Raw genomic sequence first — 23544 nt, 5'->3', positions numbered from 1 at the left:
ATCCCGATGGGCCCCAGCAGATAGTGCCAAACCTAGTGAAGACTTCCCTAGTATGTACACAAACTTTACTACAAGTACATGCTATACACATATGCCATGCTTCTATTTAATTGCAACCCAATTAAATAAATATGTGATGCTTACTTAAACAAGTTATACCATGCTTATTTGTTGTTCACACAATTAGCAAACTTTACATGTTACTCTATATGTAAACAAACTTTGTCAAAACTGACTAGACTTTACTTCATCAATCTTTCCCCAAGGGAAAGAGACCTAAACGGGTCTAAAGACTCCACAAGTCTATGGTCCAAGACCAACCGCCAAGCGGTAAGGCAACGTCTCATAATGGAGATGACCGCTACGCAGCATTGCAGTCAAGCTTTTCTCCACCGGGAAAGAGTAAAGAGACCGGTTAACGCAACCTATGGCAGCCATTGATCAGGCAGTTAACCCCCGACGCTTGGGTATCAAAGATTAGGTTCGCTACCTAACACCCACTGCTTAAACGCAACTCCCCTCATCAAACAATTTTCCGACCATACAGAGGTCTGTAGCCAGGAGTGGGGGACTCCTTGGATGGCCTAGCAGGGGCCCACCTGAAAGGGCATAAGCGCTCGATCCGACCAATTCTAGATGGACGACGCACTTGCACTAATTATGCTCCCAATACGGCACAAAGTTACGCTTTGGTATCCACCCCGCTAGAAAACCCTCTTACTTGAGGACTTCGGAGATTTGTACATACATCATAGCATAATTAGCAACGGTTATGCTCTTGCCACATGACATCACCTTTGAGCTACCCGTTCATGCCTAAGCGGCATCCCCGAGCTTTCATGTTCTTGCCTCAGCGGCACCGCCGAGCTTTCACGCTCTTGCCTCAGCGACACAGCCGAGCTTTCATGCTCTTGCCTCAGCGGCATCCCCGCCAAAGCTTTCACTCTCTTGCCTCAGTGGCAAACCCCGAGCTCTCCGCTCATGCCTTCGCAGCACCCCCGAGCTTCCCGCTCACGCCTTCCTGGCAACCTCGAGCTTCCTCTCATGCCTTCGCGGCAACCCCGACCTTCCCGCTCACGAGCTCTCCACTCACACCTTCGTGGCAACCCCGAGCTTCCAGCTCACGAGCTCTCTGCTAAAGCCTTCTCGGCAACCCTGAGCTTCCCACTCACAAGCTCTAATGCTCACGCCTTTGTAGTAACCCCGAGCTTTCCGCTCACGAGCTCTCTTCTTACGCCTTCCCAGCATCCCCGAGCTTCCCGCTCACGACTCTCTTCTTACGCCTTCCCAGAATCCCCGAGCTTCCCGTTCACCAGCTCTAATGCTCACACCTTCCCGGCATCCCCGAGCTTCCAGATTACGAGCTCTAACTCTCATGCCTCTGCGGTACCCTCGAGTTTCGTGCTCATGCCTTCACAGCATCTCAGAGCTTTCACGCTCACGCCTTCCCGGCACCCCCGAGCTTTCACGCTCAAGCCTTCCTGGCACCCCCGAGCTTTCATGCTCATGCCTTCCTAGCACCCCCAAGCTTTCATGCTCACGCCTTCCTGCCCCCCCCCCCCCCCCCCCTCCCCCGAGCTTCCGGCTCATGTCTTCCCAGCTCCCCCGAGCTTCATGGTATCCCGAGTTTTCACGCTCATGCCTTCACGGTACCCTCGAGCTTCCCCCTCATGCCTTCCCGACAACCCCGAGTTTATGCTCACGCCTTCCGGGCATTCTCGAGCTTTACATTCATATCCCCTCGAAATAATACACATTAATGGAACATTGAATTCTTCTACTATTTGTCATTTTCCACAAATCGAAATCTTTTCGCGTTACATTAATACGAGCGAAAACCAAACAAACAAAAGCGTTCGCGTATTCCTCGTTCAAGAATTACAAACGAGTGCCTTCATGGCACTCACGCAACTTACACCGAGCGTAACCTCGTCAACTCGACTCGTTTGTTTTCTTGCGACCACCAGGTGCATCATATATAATTCATATGCTTATTCATGATATGTTCACACAACTAAATGCGTTCTCGAGTTTATACGTCATAATCGATTATACTCAGTGCTGTTTGCATATATACATTAACATGTATCATGCACCTCGTATATTCGTATATGCCAAAGCATATCAATGCAACTCACATTTGTTGCCCAATACAATAAGCATTCTACATATGTGTGCTTCTGTTTTTGTTGTAAAGGTTAATGATCCCTTCTTGCTTACGGAGTTCGGGGACTTGTAGGGGCTAGACGTCTCTCGGACGGTACTTATGCTTGATGACATCATGTTTATAACTCCCCAACCAAGAAGCTCCTCTTACTTGGGGACTTCGGGGACTTGTACATATCTCCACTAATATGGAGGATTTGCTATATCACCAAGCATGTGTAACACCCTCTTTGGGGGGCCCACAAGCCATGGTGGGACCCAACTGCGACATGCATCCTGTAGCCAGATTATTTAAAGGTGGTAACTCGTTGGGCAGCTCATCTGAAAGCAACTCCTTAAACTCCCCCAACATCTTCTGCACTTCCTTATGGAACACCATGTCTTCTTTTTCTGCAACACCACAGGATAGATAACCTCATATTATTTAAAGGCTTCTTCCACCTCGAACTCACTACTAGACAGGGTCAGAGAACTCTCCCCTTTCTTTCCACTAGATTTCTTAAATTGATATACAGGAGCCATTGTAATTTTATGACTATTCCACATAAACATCATCACATTATCTGTGCCCTTGTAAGTCACATCCACATCATATTGCCAAGGTCGCCCAAATAAAATATGACAAGCATCCATATCAATAATATCACACAACACTTCATCTTTATAATGCTTACCAATGGATACCGGTACTTTGCAGGACTCAGCAACTCGAACTTGTAGACCTTTCTTGACCCACCCTAAAGAATAAGGTGCCTCATAAGGCTGTGTAGGTAACTGCAAATACTCCACTAGCTTTTTGGCTACGAAATTTTCGCAGCTTCCATTATCCACAATCAGATTGTACACTTTGTTATTAATGGAACAAAGTGATATGAAGATATTGCGTTTTCTGCCCATCTTCTTTAGGAGATAATAAGACCCTCTGCAACACAATATTAACCTTTTTCGGAGACTCCTCCACCACAAATTCGACCCCTTAATATTCATCATCTCTTCCTACTTCTTCGTTATCTTCATCATAATCTTCAATAAGGCCAGCTTGTCTCCTCTCAGGGCACACATTAGACCTATGCCCAGGCTTATTGCATCTATAGTAGACATCTATTATAGGCCTAGCATAAGGATTATTAGGCTTCTGACTTGGGGCCCTATTTTGAGCACCACTAGAACTTCTAGAACTACTATGTACATACCTCCACTAATATGGAGGATTTGGTATGTCACCAAGCATATGTAACACCCTCTTTGGGGGGCCCACAAGCCATGGTGGGACCCAACCGCCACATGCATCCTGTAGCCCGATGTTCAAGCTACGCCACGGTAGTCGAAAGTCGCCAAGAGCCTGTCGGGAAGCCACGTTCTCGACCTTGCCAAGATGCCTCCATGATAAGCTTTCTACACTAGAATAGTGGTTTCTTATCCCACATTGGAAAACATGTAAAGGATGAAGCCTCTCTCCCCTATAAAAAGAGACTCCTTCCTACTTACTCAATCATCTCATTACAACTCATGTAATCCCCTTGGGTCGCAAGGCCCAACACACATAGTTAAACATTCAAGTGGACGTAGTCTCCCGCTAAGGCGGGAGACGAACCACTATACTTCTCGTGTCTTACTTACTCTCTCTCTCTCTCAAGCTAACTAGAGCCTTCGGTTCTAACGTTAACATACTAGAACCACCAGTCCCTTTAGGAGGAGGATTAGAAGCCCTAGGAGCACTCTCTATATTCTGATGTGTGGCCTTTCCCTTGTCAACTGAGGAGTTCACCAACTCTGTGCTCCTTTGATAGGTATACCTCTGGAAAGAAGAAGCTCGTGAAGACTTGTTTAACAATTTTGCTTTCAATGCTAGGCTTGAAACTTCTATCACAGTCCACACAGTTTGCAACCCAATTTGTACCTGAATGGAAGACTTCAGCCCACTGATGTAGCGAGCCACTTTCTGACTTTCAGTTTCTCCTAGTTCATTACGTTATGAATAGCGTAAAAACTCAACAAGCGTACTCAGCCACGGTCCTAGTACCCTAGACACAATCAATATACATCCTATACAGAATCTTTTCATAATCCTGTGGCAAGAACCTGTCCTTCATCAGCTGTTTCATTCTTCACCATGTTCTAATTCCTTGCTTCCGCTACCTCTTTCGAGTATTCTGCAACTTATCCCACCAAACTGCAACAGTACTCTTCAAATGCTAAGCAACGTGCTTAACCTGCTTGTGTTCATAATCTCAAAGAATCTGTCCACCTAAACTTGCCAATCCAGAAAATCCTCCACGCCCAAGCTGCCAGAAAAGAATGGAATTTTAGCCTTAACTTTGTAATCCGGGTCAGCTTGTCCTTGTTGTTCAGGTTGCACAATTTCTTCTTCAGAATCAGGTTCTGAATTATTATTAACATCATCATCACATGGAGCCCTAGCTCGCTAGCCTCCTTCCTCTCCTCTATTCTGGTTGTTATTCTTGGGGCCGAATTTGTCGAGGAGGAGTCTCCTGAAAAGGTTAGTATTGGATTCATCCCTAGCATTCATAACTTTTTGACTGCGCTGGCCTCTACATCAGTAAAGGTGAGAGAAATTGTGGATGTTCAGTGTCGGTTTCAGGAGGGTTTGGTCAGAAAGTTTGAGGTTCTGAACTTTGGGCCTGCTTGGTTTACCAAGATTTTGTCTTATAAGAGGTGGAGCCGCTTCTTCCAGATTCACCAGCAGCAAATAAACCTCCTGCTGCCTCTGATACAAGCACGAAAGAAGATGAAATCTTTTGTGTTTTTGTTTTTCTTACTCAATTAAATTGGGATAAAATTACTATCAAGTTTAGGATAGTCGAGAAAATGAGAAAAAATACAAATGTTTAACGAAAATAATTTCTAAAGTTGGAGAACTTGAACTTCTCCCTTCTGTAATTTTCAACCGTTTACATTTCTCAATGAGAATCCTATAATTAGATCAAAATTTTGATTTTACCAGCAATTCATCCATATTATTGTTATATGTTGCCACACCTACAGCAAGTGTATAGGTCAATAAAGGTTTTGCATGTATTTGAAATCGTTATCAAAATCAATTTTATCTAATAATCTTCTACTTGATTAAGGCCCTATTTGGGATTGCTTCGCTTTTAAAAAAAATCAGCTTTTGTTCAAAATTTTAGATTATTTTGTGTTTGGTGAATAAATAAAAGCAGCTTAAATTGAAAGTTATAGGTCACTGGCAGCAGATTTTAGAAGCAGCCCAGAGGTTGTTTTTAAAATCTGTTCTAGATCAAAACACACTCTGCAATTGTTTTATGTACTGACAGCACTTTTAAAAATATTATTTACCAAGCACGAAACTGTTTTAATTTACAACTGATTATTCTCACAACACAGCAGCAACAGTTTTTTTAAAAAGACACAGCAATCCCAAACTAGCTCTTAAATGGAGAGAAATCGTTGTTGTCAAATTGATAAAGTCTACGGTCGGCTACATAAAATACTAGGATTGAGGGCATATAAAATATATATGTTTGAGTCATCATTCTATCCTAGTAAGTTTAATTAACTTCTGGTCAAAGAGCTAAATTCATCAAAATATATATTACTTTTTTTTTTTTTTTTAGGGAAATGGAATCAGGTTCCAATATATTACGACATCACTGCGTTAAGGTAGAGGGTTTCAAGAACCCACTCATAATACAAGCCCAAGAACAATACAGACTGCGAAAAGCAGGCCAAATCTCTCTAACCAAAAAACTAAAAGCCTAAAGGAACTGCAAGGAAAAAAAACAGAAATTAAAAAACCCCTACTCCGATCTAACCCTAAATCAGAGCAACTGACATGACAAGCATTGACGCCTAAGACCTACAATGGTGTACACCGCCACTCATCAAGCAGCACACAGCAACGATCAAGGATCAAAAAGGGGTAGGAGCCGAGCCGCGCTCAGTTATTCAAAGCAAAAACAAAAAAGCCTTCTGCTGCTCCCCAAAGGCCCTTGACAGCCATGATCCAACAAAGACAAATGAAGAAAGATGGGCTAGCCCAGCCAGGACACAACAGTGACCCAGGCAGACGGAGGCCCAGTAGCCAAAGCCCATCTCCTCTACCTTCCCTCCGCCTGCAACAAGCTGTTGGGGAAACAACCACTGGTCACCAATCTGGCGGCCGGCCGTGAACCTCCACCATTGCCATTGTCAAGGGAAGAAGTTTCTAGATCAAACTATCGCCCCAAAACCTAACTCACTGCCGAGAAGACCGATAAGATCTGATCGAAATAGTCACCGCCCAACCCTATAATCAGTCGCCGCCTCCTTCCGGTGCAGTGCCTGTCAAATCTGTTCCCCGACGTAGCCCAAACACCCTCAACCACCGCCTTCTGCCGCAGCAATTAGAGCCTCTCCGACGTACCTGGATCGAACACTGATGCCAAGCCGCCCCACCACGATCGTTGCCGAAACATCAGAGCAGAGCCTGTCACCGACCTCGCTGATAGCCCGTCACCGACCTCACTGCAAGCCGGTCACCGAACTGCACACCTTCCTCTCCCTAGAGCACGCTGTTGCCTGGTCTGGGGAACAAGGTTCATCACCGCCACAAATGAGAAACTAGAGTTTCGCTAGCCGAGGTCTCTCCAAGATTCGTGAAGGCCTCCCTACAAAATTCTTTCTTTAGTGTACTATAAGTTATAAAATATATATTACCTTGGATAGTCGCTAAAAAAATAAAAGTTGTAGGGAGATTTTTCTAATTTTCTATATATCAAAATAGCCAAGACACGCCTCTCTTGGACAACACACACCCACAATCAGAGGTTGAGCAAAGGTCCCCTCAGTCCCTAATGTTCTCTCTAGCTCCGGCAATGAAGAGATTTGCACCGATCTCTTCTTTAGCAAGTTTGGAACCCTAAAAGCAGAAAGCAAAGGAAAAGAAATAGACAGCTGAGCATTTGCCCTAAAGACTAGGGCTGGAATGATCGGCCTCGCTGCCTGTTGGCTTGCCCTATTCTTTTTTTCTCTCTCTTTTGGGTTGGCTTGGTCTGGGCCTTTTAGGGGTGGCATATCCTGCTCTTAGTCCATATTGTCGCTACGTTGAATATGTCTGCTGTTTTCATGAGTGGAAACGTACACCATGAGGGTCTTAGGCGTCTAAGCTTGTGAAGACAGTTGTTTTGCCTTAGGGTGTATAGGAGTAAGGGATTTTATTTTCTTGCATTTTTCTTCTTAGATTTTAAGTTTAGGAGTCTCCGCTTTTTCAGAATTTAGTCTTTTAATAATTGAGCATCGATTATGTAATATGAGGGGTCTTCGGACTCCTCAAGTTTGACTGAGTGAGGTCGTATAATTTTCATCAATAGATTGGTCTTCCGTTGACTGAAAAAAATTTAAAAATAAAATAAAATAAAAAATAGCCAAGACAAGAAGAGCATCGAAGTCTTTGCTTAAAGTTAACTTTTGTTTGTTGTTTGACAGTCAAGAACACCAGACGGTAGGCCCGGCCCTGGCCTAGGGTAGGCAGGGTGATAATCCAGGGCCCAAATATTGAGGCAGTAGATGCAAAAAAAAAAAAACTGAATCTCTAAAATACCTTGGCTGTAGTTTATTACCAAAAAACAAAAGAAATCAAAGTTTAATCATATTTTGCATTGATGACCCCTCATGGGCAATTATTTAGAATATATTAAAGTTGATGCAACTAGACAAAAGAATTCTTGAGCAGCATGCCCATTCTTGAGACGTGTGGGAAGTGGGAACATATAGGGGTTGCTGCACACTGACAACAGCATGCCATTCTCGAGCAGTTCACTTGTGGAGCTACTGCCACTCGACCAAAAAAAAAAGGAAGACAGCATGGGGTTAATGAAAGAGAATAAGGGAGAATAGCTGGGTTGCCTAGGTTACCGTCACTCCTTACACTCTCTTCGGCAGATTCTTCTCTTCTAATTCTTCTCTTCTTCCTCTCAAATCTCAATTCACAGCTCCCAAGTCTCATTTTGGTGTCATTGGTGTGAAAGTGAAATTGTGAACAAAGACTCAAGGAGGGACCGAGGGAGGTTTGCCTAGAGCCGTAGACAGCGACACAGCATATTAGACTTCTCAGTTCTCATATCCAGGTTCTATTATTCGATTGATATTTGTCCTTTTTTTTTTATTATTAGAGTAATATTTCCTAAGAAATATGCTTCTGGTAGTGAAAAAAGAAAAAGAAAAAAACAGCAAGAAGAATTTATAAGCTCCCAAAGAGGTTCTTTAGATAAGTTTTTTAAGAAAAGAGGTGTTTCTTTGGAAAATCAAGGTGAAAATGAGGTAACCGAAGGTGAAGGAGTTCAAGATATAGGTGAGAACCAAAATGAGGTAACTAAAAGAGTTGAAGATTAGGTGAAAATGAAAATGAGATAATCGAAGGAGTTGAAGATATAGGTGATAATGAAAATGATCAAACAAAAAAGAGTGAATTATACAAACAGTATCCGAACTAAGGCCTATTCTTAACTTCAGTACCCGATTATGTAAAATTATCACTTTGGTACCCCAAGTTTGAAGCTTGACTCAACAATCGTACACGCTGTCCATAACGGTGTTAAGAGCCCAGCCATGTGGCAAAACCTAAAGGGTAGTTAAGTCATTTCAACCCAATTTACACTCTCTCAATCAAACCCAAATTCAACAACTCCACCCAAATCACATACCAACTCCCCCACTTCCTCCGCCTACTCCACCACCACTAGCCCAAACCGTACCCAAGAAATCCCAACAATCCATGGAATCGCAGTTCACAAACACAATACACAACCAAATCCTTCAATAACTTTATCAATTTCTCTATGAAATTGGTAAACCCTGTTGCACACAGAGAGAGAGAGAGAGAGAGAGAGAGAGAGAGAGAGAGAGAGAGAGAGAGAGAGAGAGAGAGATGAACAGTGAGGGAATACATGGCCGACCCGGAAACTGACGAGGTCTTCACCAGAATCTAGCTCGTCCCTTCTGAGAGCATCGAGCTTTTTGCTCAGGACCAAGGCTATGTGGACTCTGATGGGCCTGACAATCTGGAAAAGTCTTCTTCTTTCGCTGAAACTCTAGCCCAGTCCGACGCCAACAATGGCGGTGGCTTCTCCGTCCCAAGGTACTGGGTCATTTACCGAGGCACCCCTCGCCGGCATTTGCTGACGACTGAGTGGAGCACGTTCGTGAACCAGAAGAAGCTCGTCGCAGGTGACTCGATTGTGTTCCTGCGAGTCGAAAATGACGACCTCTGTGTCCGGATTTGGCGGGCCAAGCGGGGATCACCGGATGGGTCATCGGAATCATGGTGGAACCACGGCGGTTCTAGAGGAGCGTCGGTTTTTCAGTATTCTGGGCTCTCTGTGTTTCTGAAAGATGAAGAGAACAAAATGGGGAGTAATCAAGGAGAGAGAAACCAAGTTGCAATGAATTAAAAATAGTCTATTAAAAATATAAAAAAAATCTGGATTAAGACTTGAAGTGACCAAAATATCCCTCAAAATGTGCTAGGTGGCACAAGACTTAACACCGTTAATAACGGCGTGTACGATTGTTGGGTTGAGCTTCAAACTTGGGGTACCAAAGTGATAGTTTTACATAGTCGGGTACTGAAGTTAAGAGTGGGCCTTAGTTCGGGTACTGTTTGTAAAATTTTCCCAACAAAAAATATGGAAGAAACAAATGTGCTTGAAAGTGAGAATATTGAAATAAATCGTGTGATTTTGCATCTAAAAATGCAAGAAGAAGTCATTTTAGATGAGATTTGATTGATATAAAGCGATGTAATCTTTATTTTTTGGGGTATTGGTTTTATGTCCCCCCGGTTGTATCATATTTTTTTTCATCAATATAAAATATTTTTGAATTTTTTTTATATAAAGGGCCCAATTTTATTTTTCGCCCCGAGCCTTGAATTTCTTGGGGCCGGGCCTGCCAGACGGGTAAATATCAAGTTAGATGGAGGACCGATAAGGGATCGCTCAACCTAGCGATCTGGGTCGTAGACACACAGCGATTGGGTGCGTCGTTTTTGGATCCCGGTTTGTCGGGGATAACAGCCTTTCCGGTAATTCTGAGAAAGAGGAGACGAGTTTGGGGATGATTCATAATTATACGATGATCCAACGGTCGGATTCACATGGATTGCCTTTTGAATCGTCCTTTCACAATTATATGATGATCCAACAGTCGGATCCTCACGGATCGCCTTTTGAACCATCTTTTCACAATTATACGATGATCCAACGGTCAGATTCTCACGAATCGCCTTTTAAATCGTCTTTTCACAATTATACTATGATCCAACGATCAGATCCTTACAGATCGCCCTTAAGATCATCCTCTCAAAATTATACGAAGATCCAACGGTCGGATCGTCATGCATCGCCTTTTGAACCATCTTCTCACAATTATACGATGCTCCAACGGTCGGATCCTCACAGATCGCCTTCTAAATCGTCTTTTCACAATTATATCGTGATCCAACGGTCGGATCCTCACGGATCGCTCTTAAGATCATTCTTTCAAATTATACGAAGATCCAACGGTCGGATCCTCACAGATCACATTTTGAATCATCCTCTCCAAATTATACAAAGATCCAAAAGTCGGATCCTCATGGATCTCCTTTTGAACCATCTTTTCATAATTATACGATGATCCAACGGACAGATCCTCATCTGAGACCACACAAAGTCATCAGAACACTTCTACGATCAATATATCAAATCTACAAGTCGATCGGAAGGCCTGATCCTCAAGGATCAAAACCCATTTATGCCAGTATATTGAAACTATATTTCGTAACAATTGAGACTTTATTAATAAATAAAGCAAAAGAGAGAAGGATGTTGAGAAAAGAGAGAAGGCTGTTGAGAAAGTATTGAAGCATGAAAGCAAAACTTTGAGAACTCAATCTGCAAAATTGCTATACGACTAAGGATTTCGATCAAGCATATTGTTTCTTATATTAGGATTTAGATTCATCTGTCTTTTTTTCTATCCCTGCATCAGTTCCTCTTTTATTGCAATATATAACATGGTTTCAGGTATTGTTTGCTCTAGTAATTACCAAAGTGCAGTGGCAAATGTTACGCTTTTTTGTTACTATAGTGAAGCTTCTTTATAACTATGAGGAAAAGGTGTCCAGATCTGAAGAATCATAAGATTCATGAACTCAGTCTAAAACAAATCTATCTGTCCCTGAAAAGTGAAGTAGATTCAGATATCCACTGAAGTACTGAATGACCAGTCTTTTGCTACTAAATTCTTCTTTGTGCATATGTTTTGAGTTCAGAGTTTGGCAACAGGTTCATATTGAGGCATGCTGTTTTATTTCAGGATACAAAACATTTCTCCATTCCCCAAGTTAGCAGCCTTCACAATCTTTCCAGGAGAATTGCTGGTCAGTTATTTATTTTTGGACAAACCAATTGCTGGCCATTTTGAGGTAGAACAGACCCGTGTAAGTGGAGGCGTGCCTATACGTGAGTACCACAACACCATAACCCCTGGCAAATAAATTATTAGGTGAGAGATTGCAGCAGTGCTGGATTTGTAGGACTCCTGTATAGTAAAACCATCACCAGCACTGTGAGTCCTTCACGTATTAACCCACAGCCACCGGATGTTTCAACAATGCTGGATTTACTGGCGGTGGTGGTTGGTTCATAGAAAGCGCCTGAGAGAGCTAGTAAATCAAGCTTGAGCTCCCAGTCTATTTACTTATGCACCGACTCCCCTTCTCTTCACCATTATGAGAATGTCAATGTAAGCACTTGCAGTTCAGGTGTAATCTTTTCGTTCAAACCCTCAGACAATGGCTGTTAAACCTAGTCCAAATGTCTCCAATATTTTTGGGGACAAAGGCTGGTGTCTCCAGCCTTTGTCACTTGCAGCAAGTGCTCCAAACAATTGGTGAGTTATCCTTCAGTACCAATTCTTTTGGATTTTGAACCCATTTTAGAGCTGCCTCAACTTGAAGGAGCTTTGGTGGTGTCACCGACAAAGAAGCGCAAAGGAGGGGGGCTAAGAACAAACCCAAGGTCGAAGATGTCAAGCCTTGAAAGGTGAGGCCGGTTGCGGCGGGTTTAAAGAAACCAAGAAAGAAGCGTACATTGAAGCGTGCTCTGGTTCTTGAAGAGAAGGAAGCAAAGACTTGATGTTTGTTGGCATCTTGGGGACGCCCTCTTTGCGTAGGGAGGTCCTGTGAGTTTATGAATGAATTGGATTATGATTGAACCTAGTTCGGTTTAATCTCTGATAGTGTCAAGTTATTACACCGTTGTCCAAGACATCTTCCTTACATAAGGTTTCTAGTTTACTAGGGCCTCTAGGTAACTCGGTTTTTAACATTGCCCAACTTTTTGTGTATAATATCTCACTACATTTTAATGACTTGACACCCATTTTTGATCAAAAAAGTAAAACATTTTACAATTCTTTATAGGGTTAATTACATGTAAGTTCATTTTAAGGTGTTATTTTAGCTTAAGGGCCACTATTTTCTTCCTTCATAAGGCCACCAGATACAAAATAGAGTTAAATTTTAAACATTAAAAATAAAAGAAATTACAGTCATGCCACTAGTCTACTTAGACCCAATTCTATCGTCTAGGTCATTTTGAATCAGAAACCTCTCTCTCTCTCTCTCTCTCTCTCTCTCTCTCTTGTCGCCGGTGCTTTCTTCTGTCACGGCACTCTCGTTGGGGCTTAGTCTCAACACGGTGGAATCTGGCATTTCAAGCAGCAGGCATAATTTGAAGATAAGGAATCTGGAGCTATAACTCAATTTTCCAATCAATTCAACAAAGTAAGAATCTATTCTTTCAACTCTCACAATAGCCAATTGCTTTGCAGTAGCTTTTAATTTTTGATCAAATTTTAGGGTTTCAGTACTATTATAGTAGCTTTGATATTGTTTTGATGCTGTGGAGTAGCTTTCTCTTTTCATTTCAAGAATAATTATGATGTTAATGAATGTAGATGCTTGGTTTGTATTACTGTTGTTGCAGTAGTTGTTTTGATGGTTAGGAGTAGATTATGTATTGGTAGATAGTGGCTCTCTCTGGGGTTGAGAGTAGGTTGGTTGGCAATTGCTTTCTCTCTGGTTAACAATAATTGTTTCTTTGGTTGGCAGTAGCTTTTGTTGTATGTGTCAGTAGTTTTCGTATTTCCTCGCAGTAGCTTTTAAACAAATTAGGCTGATTAGCAGGTACTTTTGTTTCCCTGGGAGTACATATGTTTTGTTTGACAGTAACTTTGGTGTTTCTTGGCAATAACATTCATAATTTATGGTAGTAGATTTTATGTTGGTTGCTAGTAGGTTTCATAGTCTTTTGCAGTAGCGATTGTCTTGCTTGACAGTAGCTTTTCTAGTCTTCGATTAAAAACCTGCCAAAATTTTGTAGTACTTGTATGTAAATACATTCTTGATTCTTGCAAATTGCTTTGGAGTATCTTTTAGAATGTTTAGAAGTAGATTTGAGATTTTTTTAGGCATGCAGTAACTTTTAGGGTGTTTGGTAGTATGTTTCATGATGCTTGACAATAGCTTGTCTTTAACAGCAACTTGGCTTACCAGCTTGCATACTTAGCAAGAGCTTTCTAGTTCTGTCTCAATAGCTTTATGGTTATTTGTCAGTAGCTTTACATATTTATTACAGTAACTTTTTGTTATTTGACAGTAGCATTCCTATTAACTAGATGTAGCTTTAAAATACTTGGTATTGGCTTTTGTTTTCTTTGGTGGTAGGTTTTCTATCTTGGCATGTTGAAGTAGCTTTTGTAGTCTTCCACTGTAGCTTTGTCGGTCTTTCACAGTAGCATTTTCTAGTTTTTGTGATTATTTTTTCTAGTCTTCGACGGTGCAGAAGGGGCTGATGGTGAAGATGGTGATAGTGATGGAGACGATGATGAAGACATAAAAGAAGAACCCGTAGTGAGGACAAGAAGATAGAAGCACATAGCAACAAGAAAATCTAAAAAAGGCAGGGCTTCTGAAAAAGAGGAAACAAAAGGACAAGCAACAAGAAGCAAAAGGGTAAAAAAAGCTACTGCTGATGAAGAAGAAGACCTTGAAGAGGAACCAATTGAAGAAATGAAGAAAGGGAAGAAGCAAGTTGTAAAGAGAAATTCAATGGTCGATCGAATCAAGAAGAAGAAAAGGAAGGTTGGTCAAGACAAGGAGTTCATGTATGCCAGTAAAAGAACAAGAAGAGGCAAGAGGCATTAGATGATAATTAAAACAGTAGCATTATGTAGTAGTGACAATAGGTTTTTTAGTCTATCAAAGTAGATTTTTCATGTCTGGACATTAGCTTTATGTTTGTTTAATTTCCAGATTTGATAGTTGATGGAAAATGATGTAGGGGTGACAGTAGTATTTTGAAGTATTGAAAGTGGCTTTATGAACTGTTAGCAGTAGCTTTATGTTTAATTTTCAACTTTGATATTGGATCGAAATTAATGTGTATTTTGTTATTTTCAGCTTTAAATTTCTTATTTGACACAAATGTCCATTTCCAGGTTTGTTTTGAAGTTACAACATTTCTTGCTACTCTTAATGAAGTTACAACAGGTTTAGCCCATTTGCGTTCGATATTGTGTATAACAAAAAAGAGCAAGGTAGAAATTGTAGAAATGTAATGAACTTAAAAGTTTCAACATCCAACAAATTCTCAACAAATTGAAACTATCGGAATTATGACAAAGTTAAAACAGTAAAGTTCAACATCAATCTCGAAAGCTATTGCAAAAACTATTCTAAATGTTGAAAAATGCCAATATAGTAAAAGTTATTACATCATCAGTAAAAACACTACTAGAATTATGCCATCAGACATCACCACTATTAAATCGGTCGGAATTGCACGCGATGTAAAAAATACATCCTAACATCAGTTTGTGAAAAATCGATTTCTATTGTGATTATAAACATCGGTCGTTAAATTAACTGATGTGTAAAGTCTTGTTCAAAAATTTTGAAAAAACGCGGAGGGACTAACTTAAAACATTTGAGAGGCGCGGGGACTAAATTTTCATTCCCCCCAACACTTAGTATTTTCAGACAAAAAACTCTCCAACCCTTGCTAAAGCGACTCCCACTTTCACTTCGCGCAGTTCCTTCACCTTGGCCGACCTCGTTCTCCCCGACCTTGTTCTACGACCTGAGCTCGTTCTCCGACCCGACCTCATCCTTCAACGACCCGAGCCACCTTCAGCTCCTTCACCGACCCAGAACTGCCTCGATCGACCACGACCACGATCTCCTTCAGCGAGCTCCTCCGACCTCTTTCTACGACCTGAGCTCGTTCTCCGACCCGACCTCGTCCTTCAATGATCCAAGCCACCTTCAGCTCCTTCATCGACCCAGAACAGCCTCGATCGACCACGACCACGAACTCCTTCAGCGAGCTCCTTCAATGACCTGACCACGAACTCATTCTCCCACCTGAGCTCGTCATTGTCCGACTTGAGCCAGCTCGAGGTAGTTCTCCGATCGCCACCATCGTAGGTCCGCTCTCTCTCTCTTCTCTTCACCACCAGTGCTGGTTTTCTGGCCGGTTTTGATCTAAAGTTTGGGTCTTTGCTGGTTTTCTGGCCGGTTTTGATCTAAATTTTGGGTTTTTTTTGTTTAATTCTTATGTATTTCAATTGGGTTTGTTTTTGAATGGCTTAAAGCTCTAAATGCTTTGAATGTTTTTGTTTTTGATCTTTTGAGTTGTTCATGTCGATTATATTTTATTTTTGAAACTTTTAGTTCTTAGTTTGGTCTCATGAATTGAAGAGTTTTGCTGTTGAAACTATGGTGCTTAGATTGCTTGGTTTGGTCTCATGAATTTGGCTTATCTGTTGAAACTATGGTGCTTAGATTGCTTGGTTTGGTCTCATGAATTTGGGTTTTCTGTTGAAACTATGGTGCTTAGATTCGTTAATTTGGTCTCATGAATTTGGGTTCTGTTGGAACTATGGTGCTTAGATTAATCTCAGTTAATCAGTTTAATAAAGGGCTTTGCTTTTTCCAGATCGACATCATGAAATGTCTTTGATTGTTCAAGTTTTGCGGTTTCTTTGTATTTGTTTCATTATCCAAGCTACTGTCCTTATCTGTGTTATATATTCTGCTAGCTGACTTGAGATGTAAATGGTTTATAAGGTTTGATTAACTTTGTTTTCGTCCTTTGTTTTTGTTGTTAGTGGGGAGTTTGAAGGCTAGGACCTATTAATTTGGAATCAAAAAGTAAAATCAAAATGCCGTGAAACAGGAACTGTGTTGTTTGGTGGTGTTGCTCCGTGCCATACCGTAATTGTATTCACTCGGTGAGACTACACCTTCTCTGTTGTATAGTATGTTTAATGAGTTGGCCATGCCTTTGTCAATTCAGATTATAAGGTGTAGAAATTGATGTAAATATTGAAACTGGGATACCCATTTAGCTCCTGCATCTCATTTTCCATTTATATGCTCTGCAATATTGTTAACAGCACTGTAACTATATTTTTTTTCTTTTGGTGTTTATGAAAAATTTCTTTTGTTACGAATCAAACAAAAACTTCTCTTAAGTGAAATGGTTCCTTTTAAATAAATAACCTGTTAAGTATCTTTTTTCCCCACAGCTTTCTTTGATCACATAGAGCAATGGAATGATGTTTGCTTTGTTTCTTGTTTATCTTTCAATTTCTTACTGATCATTGCTATTTTGTGGGTTTAATTCTGCAGAAGAAACTGTTTGGTTGTTGAAGCAATCTTTTATTTGGTGATTTTATAGTAGGTAGAGTTGTGAGAATGTTTGTTGGGGTAACCTGGCCTTAAATAGATACAGAGCTGAGCTAAATACTTTGGGAAAGGCAGAACATGCCACTGATCATTGCCTTCTGCTAACTGTACTGAGTTTGCCAGGTACAAACCAATATTTCATTTCCCTTCTGACATGGACATGCTGTTGTTAATCTTACACAAGCTCCATTTGGATTCTTTGACATGTCTATTAGTTTTCAAATGTTCATTAAGAAGGATAGAATAAGATAACATGATTGCCACATGTTGATGCCCTAAGATAACGTTTTTACATGTTTTTGTGATGATCTTTTCGATTCTGAAATGGGAAAAGACCAGTATTCCTATACCTATATTTGCAAGCAAGAGCTGCATATATAGCTATTCTCTTTAAGGCTTTATGTTACTAGTTCTGAAACAACATGTTGACAATATTACTATGAATGTCCCAGACTTCTTTCTTTTCTACATCAGCAGCAATTGAGCAATTTGACTTCGATTTGTATACTTGTTTTCCGTAAGGCAGATTAAATTTATATATGTGTGGATTGAGACAATTACTAGTCATTTGGAAATTTATATATGTGTGAACAATTATGCAGGCATATGATAAAAGGGAAAAGTAAAGAAGCTTTCATTGCATAGATATCAAGTACGTCAACAAGGTATACTAAGTAATGTCATACCCTAATATCATTGAACTTCTCTTTTCATAGTTGCAGTCTGAAATACATGTCAGTATGTGGTTTTGCAAGATCAAATTATTTCCTACTTAAATCAGCCAAATAGGCCCTGTAACTTTGCTATATCCAGAATTTATGGAGGATGGTGGGCTGCACTACATCATAGTCTAAAGTGTTATTATGACTTAACAGGTCATATAAATAGCAAGGAGAGGTAATTGCAACAGCAGTAGAACAAGTTCACCTCTTCCTCCTCGAAAACCATAGGTAATACTAGCATCTCTATAAGAAGGCAAAGTTAAATTTGAGTTCTCTTGTTCTAGCTCAAAATAACAGATATATAAATGTCTTTGAGCTTTGTTAATGGTTTATTTTAATCATACAAAAATATTTTATTCCACTTTAGTATCATTATTTGTATTGAAGTACTTTGTTGAATTGTTTATTCTAGGATTAATTGGACAGTGAGGCATTGAGGCAGATTATAGTTACTAGTTTTGGGAAGGGCTATTCCTTGTTGACGCTTCCATAGTCAGGTTAGATTGTCATTGATCTTTTCGTTGGTTTTCCATTTGTTTGTCTTGGTCTTCGGTATTCTTTATATGAGGAGCTTGATTTCCATTTTGTTGTTTGATGTCATGACTTCATTAATTGAGTGTTTTTATTTTTTTTTCTGTTTTTTTTTTTTAAATGTTTCAGCCATTGATAAATCTTGGATTAATGAAGATAGGAACACTTTAAAGTATGAAATGGGTGTTGAAACTTTCTTGATTTTTGTTGAAGAAAATGCTAGCAACCCTAAAAGAATTCCATGCCCTTGCTCAAGATGTGTAAACTTCAAAAAGAAGTCGATTAAAGTCATTAGGGGACACTTGTTTGATTACGGCTTTAGTTTGGGCTATACAAATTGGATTTGGCATGGAGAACCTACTTTGTCCTCCTGTGCTAGTGCACCTATTGGCTCTCCTCCAAACCCTCAGTTTTGTTCTGAAACTGTTAATATGTGTGAAGCTGTCTTTAATGAAGGTGATTATGATGAGGAGTTGTATGAGTTCAATAAGTTTGTCGAGGAAGCAGAAAGACCATTATTTGATAATAGTGACCACACTAAGTTAGAAGCATTAGCGCAACTTCACAATTTGAAAGCTAGGTTTAGTATGAGTGATACTTGTTTTTCTGAGTTACTTGCCACTGTTGGGTCTTTGCTTCCGAAAGATAATGTACTGCCTCAATCTCTATATGAGGCAAAGAAGACTCTCTCCAATTTGGGGTTGCAATATGAGAAAATACATGCATGTCCTAATGACTGCATATTATTTAGGAAAGAGTTTTCTGATGCAATTACTTGTCCTAAGTGTGGTGTGTCTCGTTGGAAGCTAAAGAAGGATAAATCTGTTAAAATGGGACAACCAGCCAAGGTGTTGTGGTATTTTCCTATAATTCCAAGATTTAAACGCTTGTATAAATCTGCTTCAATTGCTGAAATGCTTACTTGGCATGAAGATAAGCGAACTAAGGATGGACACATGCGCCATCCAGCCGATTCTCCTGCTTGGAAGTTGGTTGATTATAAGTGGCCTGAATTCGCTTCTGAATCAAGAAATCTTAGGTTAGCATTGTCAGCTGATGGTATCAATCCACATAGCTCTATGAGTAGTAGATATAGTTGCTGGCCCGTAATATTGGTGACTTATAATCTTCCTCCATGGTTATGCATGAAGAGGAAGTTTATGATGTTATCTCTATTAATTTCTGGTCCAAAACAGCCGGGAAATGATATAGATATCTACTTAGAGCCATTGATTGATGATCTACGATCTTTGTGGGATGGGGTTAGTGATGTCTATGATGCACATAGGAAAGAATACTTCACTCTTAGAGCTGTTTTATTGTGGACCATCAATGATTTCCCCGCATATGGAAACTTATCGGGGTGCACCACAAAAGGGTACAAAGCATGTCCAATCTGTGGTGACAACACTTCTGCTATGCATTTGCCCCATAGTAGAAAAATGTCTTACGGTTGCCACCGTAAGTATTTGCCACGCCATCATCCATATAGGAGGCAGAAGAAGGCATTTAATAATGAGCAAGAATTCGAAGTTGCACCAGTACCACTATCCGGAGAGGAAGTGTTCAACAGACTTCAGCATGTTGACTATGAGTTTGGGAAGGGAAAGAAGAAGAAGAAGAACTCGGCTGTAGATGCAGCTGCACCTTCTTGTTGGAAGAAAAAGTCTATTTTTTTTAACTTAGAGTATTGGAAATCTCTTCATGTTCGCCATGCTCTTGATGTGATGCACATTGAGAAGAATGTTTGCGAAAGTGTGATTGGTACTTTGTTAAACATGCCTTTCAAAACAAAAGACAGTGTTGCTGCCCGCTTAGATATGGTTGAAATGGGTGTAAGAGTTGATTTGGGTCCGAAAATTGGGGAGAAAAGAACATATTTACCTGCTGCCCCATATAGTTTGTCGAGGGCGGAGAAGATAAAAATGTGCAAATCTCTTTTGTTTATGAAGGTGCCTGATGGTCATTCATCAAATATCAAAAATCTGGTTTCCATGGAAGATTTGAAATTGTATGGTTTGAAATCTCATGATTGCCACATGTTGATGCAACAATTGCTTCCGGTGGCCATCCGTTCGGTGCTTCCCAAACATGTGAGAATTTCTATAATGAGGCTATGCTTCTTCTTTAATGCTTTGTGCACTAAAGTGGTTGATGTGTCAAAGTTGGATAAGCTTCAATCTGATTTGGTGCTGACTTTGTGTGAGCTAGAGAAGATATTTCCTCCCTCATTTTTTGATATTATGGTACATCTCACTGTGCACCTAGTTAGAGACGTTCGATTATGTGGCCCTGTTTTTTATAGGTGGATGTACCCTTTTGAACGATTTATGAAAGTACTAAAGGGGTATGTCCGCAATCGTTTTCATCCTGAGGGTTGCATAGCTGAGAGCTACCTTGGAGAAGAATCTGTTGAGTTTTGCTCCGAGTTTTTACAACAATGTAGTTCAGTTGGTGTTCCTAAGGGTCCATCTAAGGTCTCTGGCCCACTTTCGGGTGCGAAGCTGAAGTCAATAGATGAAGAAGTGAGAGACCAGGCACATCTCCATGTGTTGTTCAATAATGCTGAGGTGGATCCATATAGAAAGTAAGTATTTTCAGCAAGTATGATTTCTCTCGCATCTTCTTTGAATATGATCATTATTATCGCATGTCTAATTTTATATCTACTGTAGGACACATAAGAAGATTGTGGAGCAGCAATACGGAGGAAAAAAGAAGAGCAAAAAGTGGCTACAAAGTGAGCACAATCGCACCTTTGCCGATTGTTTTCAATCCAAGGTGTTAGCTGAACTTAAGTGTAGACCAAACAATGTCTCTCATATAGTGAGGTGGTTGGCTGGAAAACCAAGTTTTACAGTTTTTACTTATGAAGCCTATCAATATAATGGAGCTAAATACTTCACAAAGCAGAGAGACAATGCTAGAGCTGTCCAAAATAGTGGGGTGTCCTTAGTGGCTAAGACGATGCAGTTATCGAGTGCCAAGGATAAAAATCCGGTGGAGAGTGATATGACTTTTTATGGGTTTATTGAAGAGATTTGGGAGCTCGATTATCATGATTTCAAAGCTCCCTTGTTTTTGTGTCAATGGGCAGAGAATGAAAAAGGAATTAAACAAGATGAGTTTGGTTTCACATTAGTCAACTTTAATCGGCAAGGCCACAGAAATGATAAATTTGCTTCTGCTGGTCAAGTGAAACAAATTTTCTACGTTGAAGATCCCCTTGATGTTGACTGGTCCGTTGTGCTAACGACCCCGAATAGAGATTATCATGATTCTTTTCATGACGATGATCTAGGGGACACCATCATGGAAGTACAACCATTCTGTGTAGAAATTCCATATTGCGAGGAAGATGAGCATGAGGATGATTCCACTTACATAAGAGCGAATGTTGAGGGGTTTTGGGTTCAGCAGTTCACCGCTGCAAGAGAACAATAGAGGTTTCCATTTTGTATGGTATTTGGTGCCTTCTACTTTTTTATTTCTGTTTTATAAGACTTTGAAACAAATTTGTGATTTATATAACTGCATTAGTTTGTGATACTCTTGTTGCATTAGTTTGTGATTTATATAACTGCATTAGTTTGTGATTTATATAACTGCATTACTTTGTGATTTATATAACTGCATTAAACCTCCACACTTTGTTGCCTTCTGATGGTCTTTTGATGTACATCATGTTGCTGTTGTATCTTGCTGCAATTTACTCTTTTGTTTCCCTTATATAGCATTTTCTTTATCAATTGTGAACATATTGTAGGTAGCAATGGGTTCCAAGAAGGGAATTCGCAAATCTCCAAGAGGCAAAAAATCAAAGAAAAAGAAAGATGAGGAGACTTCTCAACCTGAGACTGATGAAGTGCTTGAAGAAAAAGACGATTCTATATCAGCCAACACTGTCACGAGCACTGAATCAGCTGCTGCTAGAGGGAAGCGAAATGTGGTTGCCATGTACAAGGTCTTGGTCAAGAAAGCTTTGGGAAAAAAGTTTAAAGTGACATACACTGACACAGGCAATCTAAATGGATCAATAAGGCACACTCTACAGTCTTATATAGGAATGTTGGCGCGGACTAAGGTGCCCATCAACATTGTAAGCTGGCCCGACGTGGACGGTGACTTGAAGGATAAACTTTGGCTCGATGTTAAAGTAATGATTTATAGTTTTCATTGTCATTATCATGTTTTGCTCATTTATATTGATGTGCTATTGTCATTGAAATGGTGCTGATGGGCATTTGAATCTATATTAATATTGAAATCAATTTGATACACTAAGCTGTAGTCACTGAATGTTTTATCTTTAATGCATAGGATACATTCAAGGTCGCCCCTGAAAGTAAGAAACTGGTATTGACATCTGCTGGCACTAAATGGAGAGCATTCAAGACCATGTTAACAAGAAAATATGTGCTCCCATACTTGGGAAAGAAGAAGAAGTTGAGAAAGCCACCAAGTCAATATGCATTTGTTGGGAGGCAGCCATGGAGGCAATTTGTGAAAGAGAGGACTACCGAGAAATGGCTGGTAATTATACTTTATGAAGTGAACTCTTATGCAAAATTTGTGATTTATATGTGATTGAGACAATTAATGGTCTTGTTTTTTTTTTTTTTTTTTTTGTGTGCAGGAACTACATAATAAACAAAGTGAAAGAGTTCGGAAGAGAAAATATCATCATCGATTATCAAGAAAAGGATATATTGGACTAGAAGAGGAGCTGGTTGTAATCTGTTTGTCCTTTGTATTTTTGGTTTCCATTTTTATGAGCTTATTGATATCTATCAAGTGAATTCTATAGTGTATTTACAAAGAGTTTTAATCTGTGGACAGAAAAAGACTTTGCCTGAAGGAGAGGTAATAGATCGTGCAATTATGTGGAAGAAAGCCCGTCAACGTAAAGATGGGGACATAGATGACGAGGCTAGAGCTGTGGTGACAAAGATAGTAAGTGCCCGTTAACTAGAAAAACATTGATATAGCTGCTGATTATTAGGATGAATTTTTGTAAGTAGTGTAATTTTTGGCTTATTTTCCCCATATGTAGCTAATCTGTCTATATCTTATTAGGATGATTTGTTGGAGAAGAAAAGTAAAGGTGAGCTTGAGATTTCAGGGAGTATCGATGTTCTTTCTCAAGCATTAGAAACTCCTGAACACTCGGGTAGGGTGAGGGGTGTTGGAGGCTTCATCAATCCCTCCACATACTTTAAACTTCCGAAGCTGAAAAGGATTAGAATTACCAAGGCAGACTTACTAGCACGTGATAGAGAGCGTGATAGAGAGTTGGAGGAGACAAAGAAAATGCTCACTGCACAGCAAGCAAAGGCAGAAGAGCTCTTACATAAAAGGATTGCTGCATTAGAA

At 40.2% G+C, this 23544-nt stretch overlaps 1 protein-coding gene across 1 annotated transcript; it reads left to right on the top strand.

Moving 5' to 3' along the window:
* The first annotated feature begins 9071 nt into the window (after positions 1-9071).
* LOC112203608 lies at positions 9072-21615 on the top strand. Its single transcript, XM_024344547.1, has 4 exons — positions 9072-9095; positions 9150-9537; positions 18301-20758; positions 20847-21615. Exons 1-4 carry the CDS (start codon positions 9072-9074, stop codon positions 21613-21615), a joined length of 3639 nt encoding a protein of 1212 aa, XP_024200315.1.
* The last annotated feature ends 1929 nt before the right edge of the window (positions 21616-23544 follow it).

The sequence above is a fragment of the Rosa chinensis genome, chromosome 5 (genome assembly GCF_002994745.2).
Source record: "Rosa chinensis cultivar Old Blush chromosome 5, RchiOBHm-V2, whole genome shotgun sequence".
NCBI lineage: Eukaryota > Viridiplantae > Streptophyta > Magnoliopsida > Rosales > Rosaceae > Rosa > Rosa chinensis.
The sequence above is the reverse complement of the archived record's forward strand: the minus strand, read 5'-3'. Positions and strand labels throughout refer to the sequence as shown.

Bases quoted from the DNA above. Each gene is read 5' to 3' on its own strand.
- LOC112203608 (XM_024344547.1), top strand. From the start codon at position 9,072: ATGGCCGACCCGGAAACTGACGAG. The intron at 9,538-18,300 runs GTAATCAAGGAG...TAAATGTTTCAG, and splicing joins TGAAGAGAACAAAATGGGGA to CCATTGATAAATCTTGGATT. The intron at 20,759-20,846 runs GTAAGTATTTTC...TATCTACTGTAG, and splicing joins GAGGTGGATCCATATAGAAA to GACACATAAGAAGATTGTGG.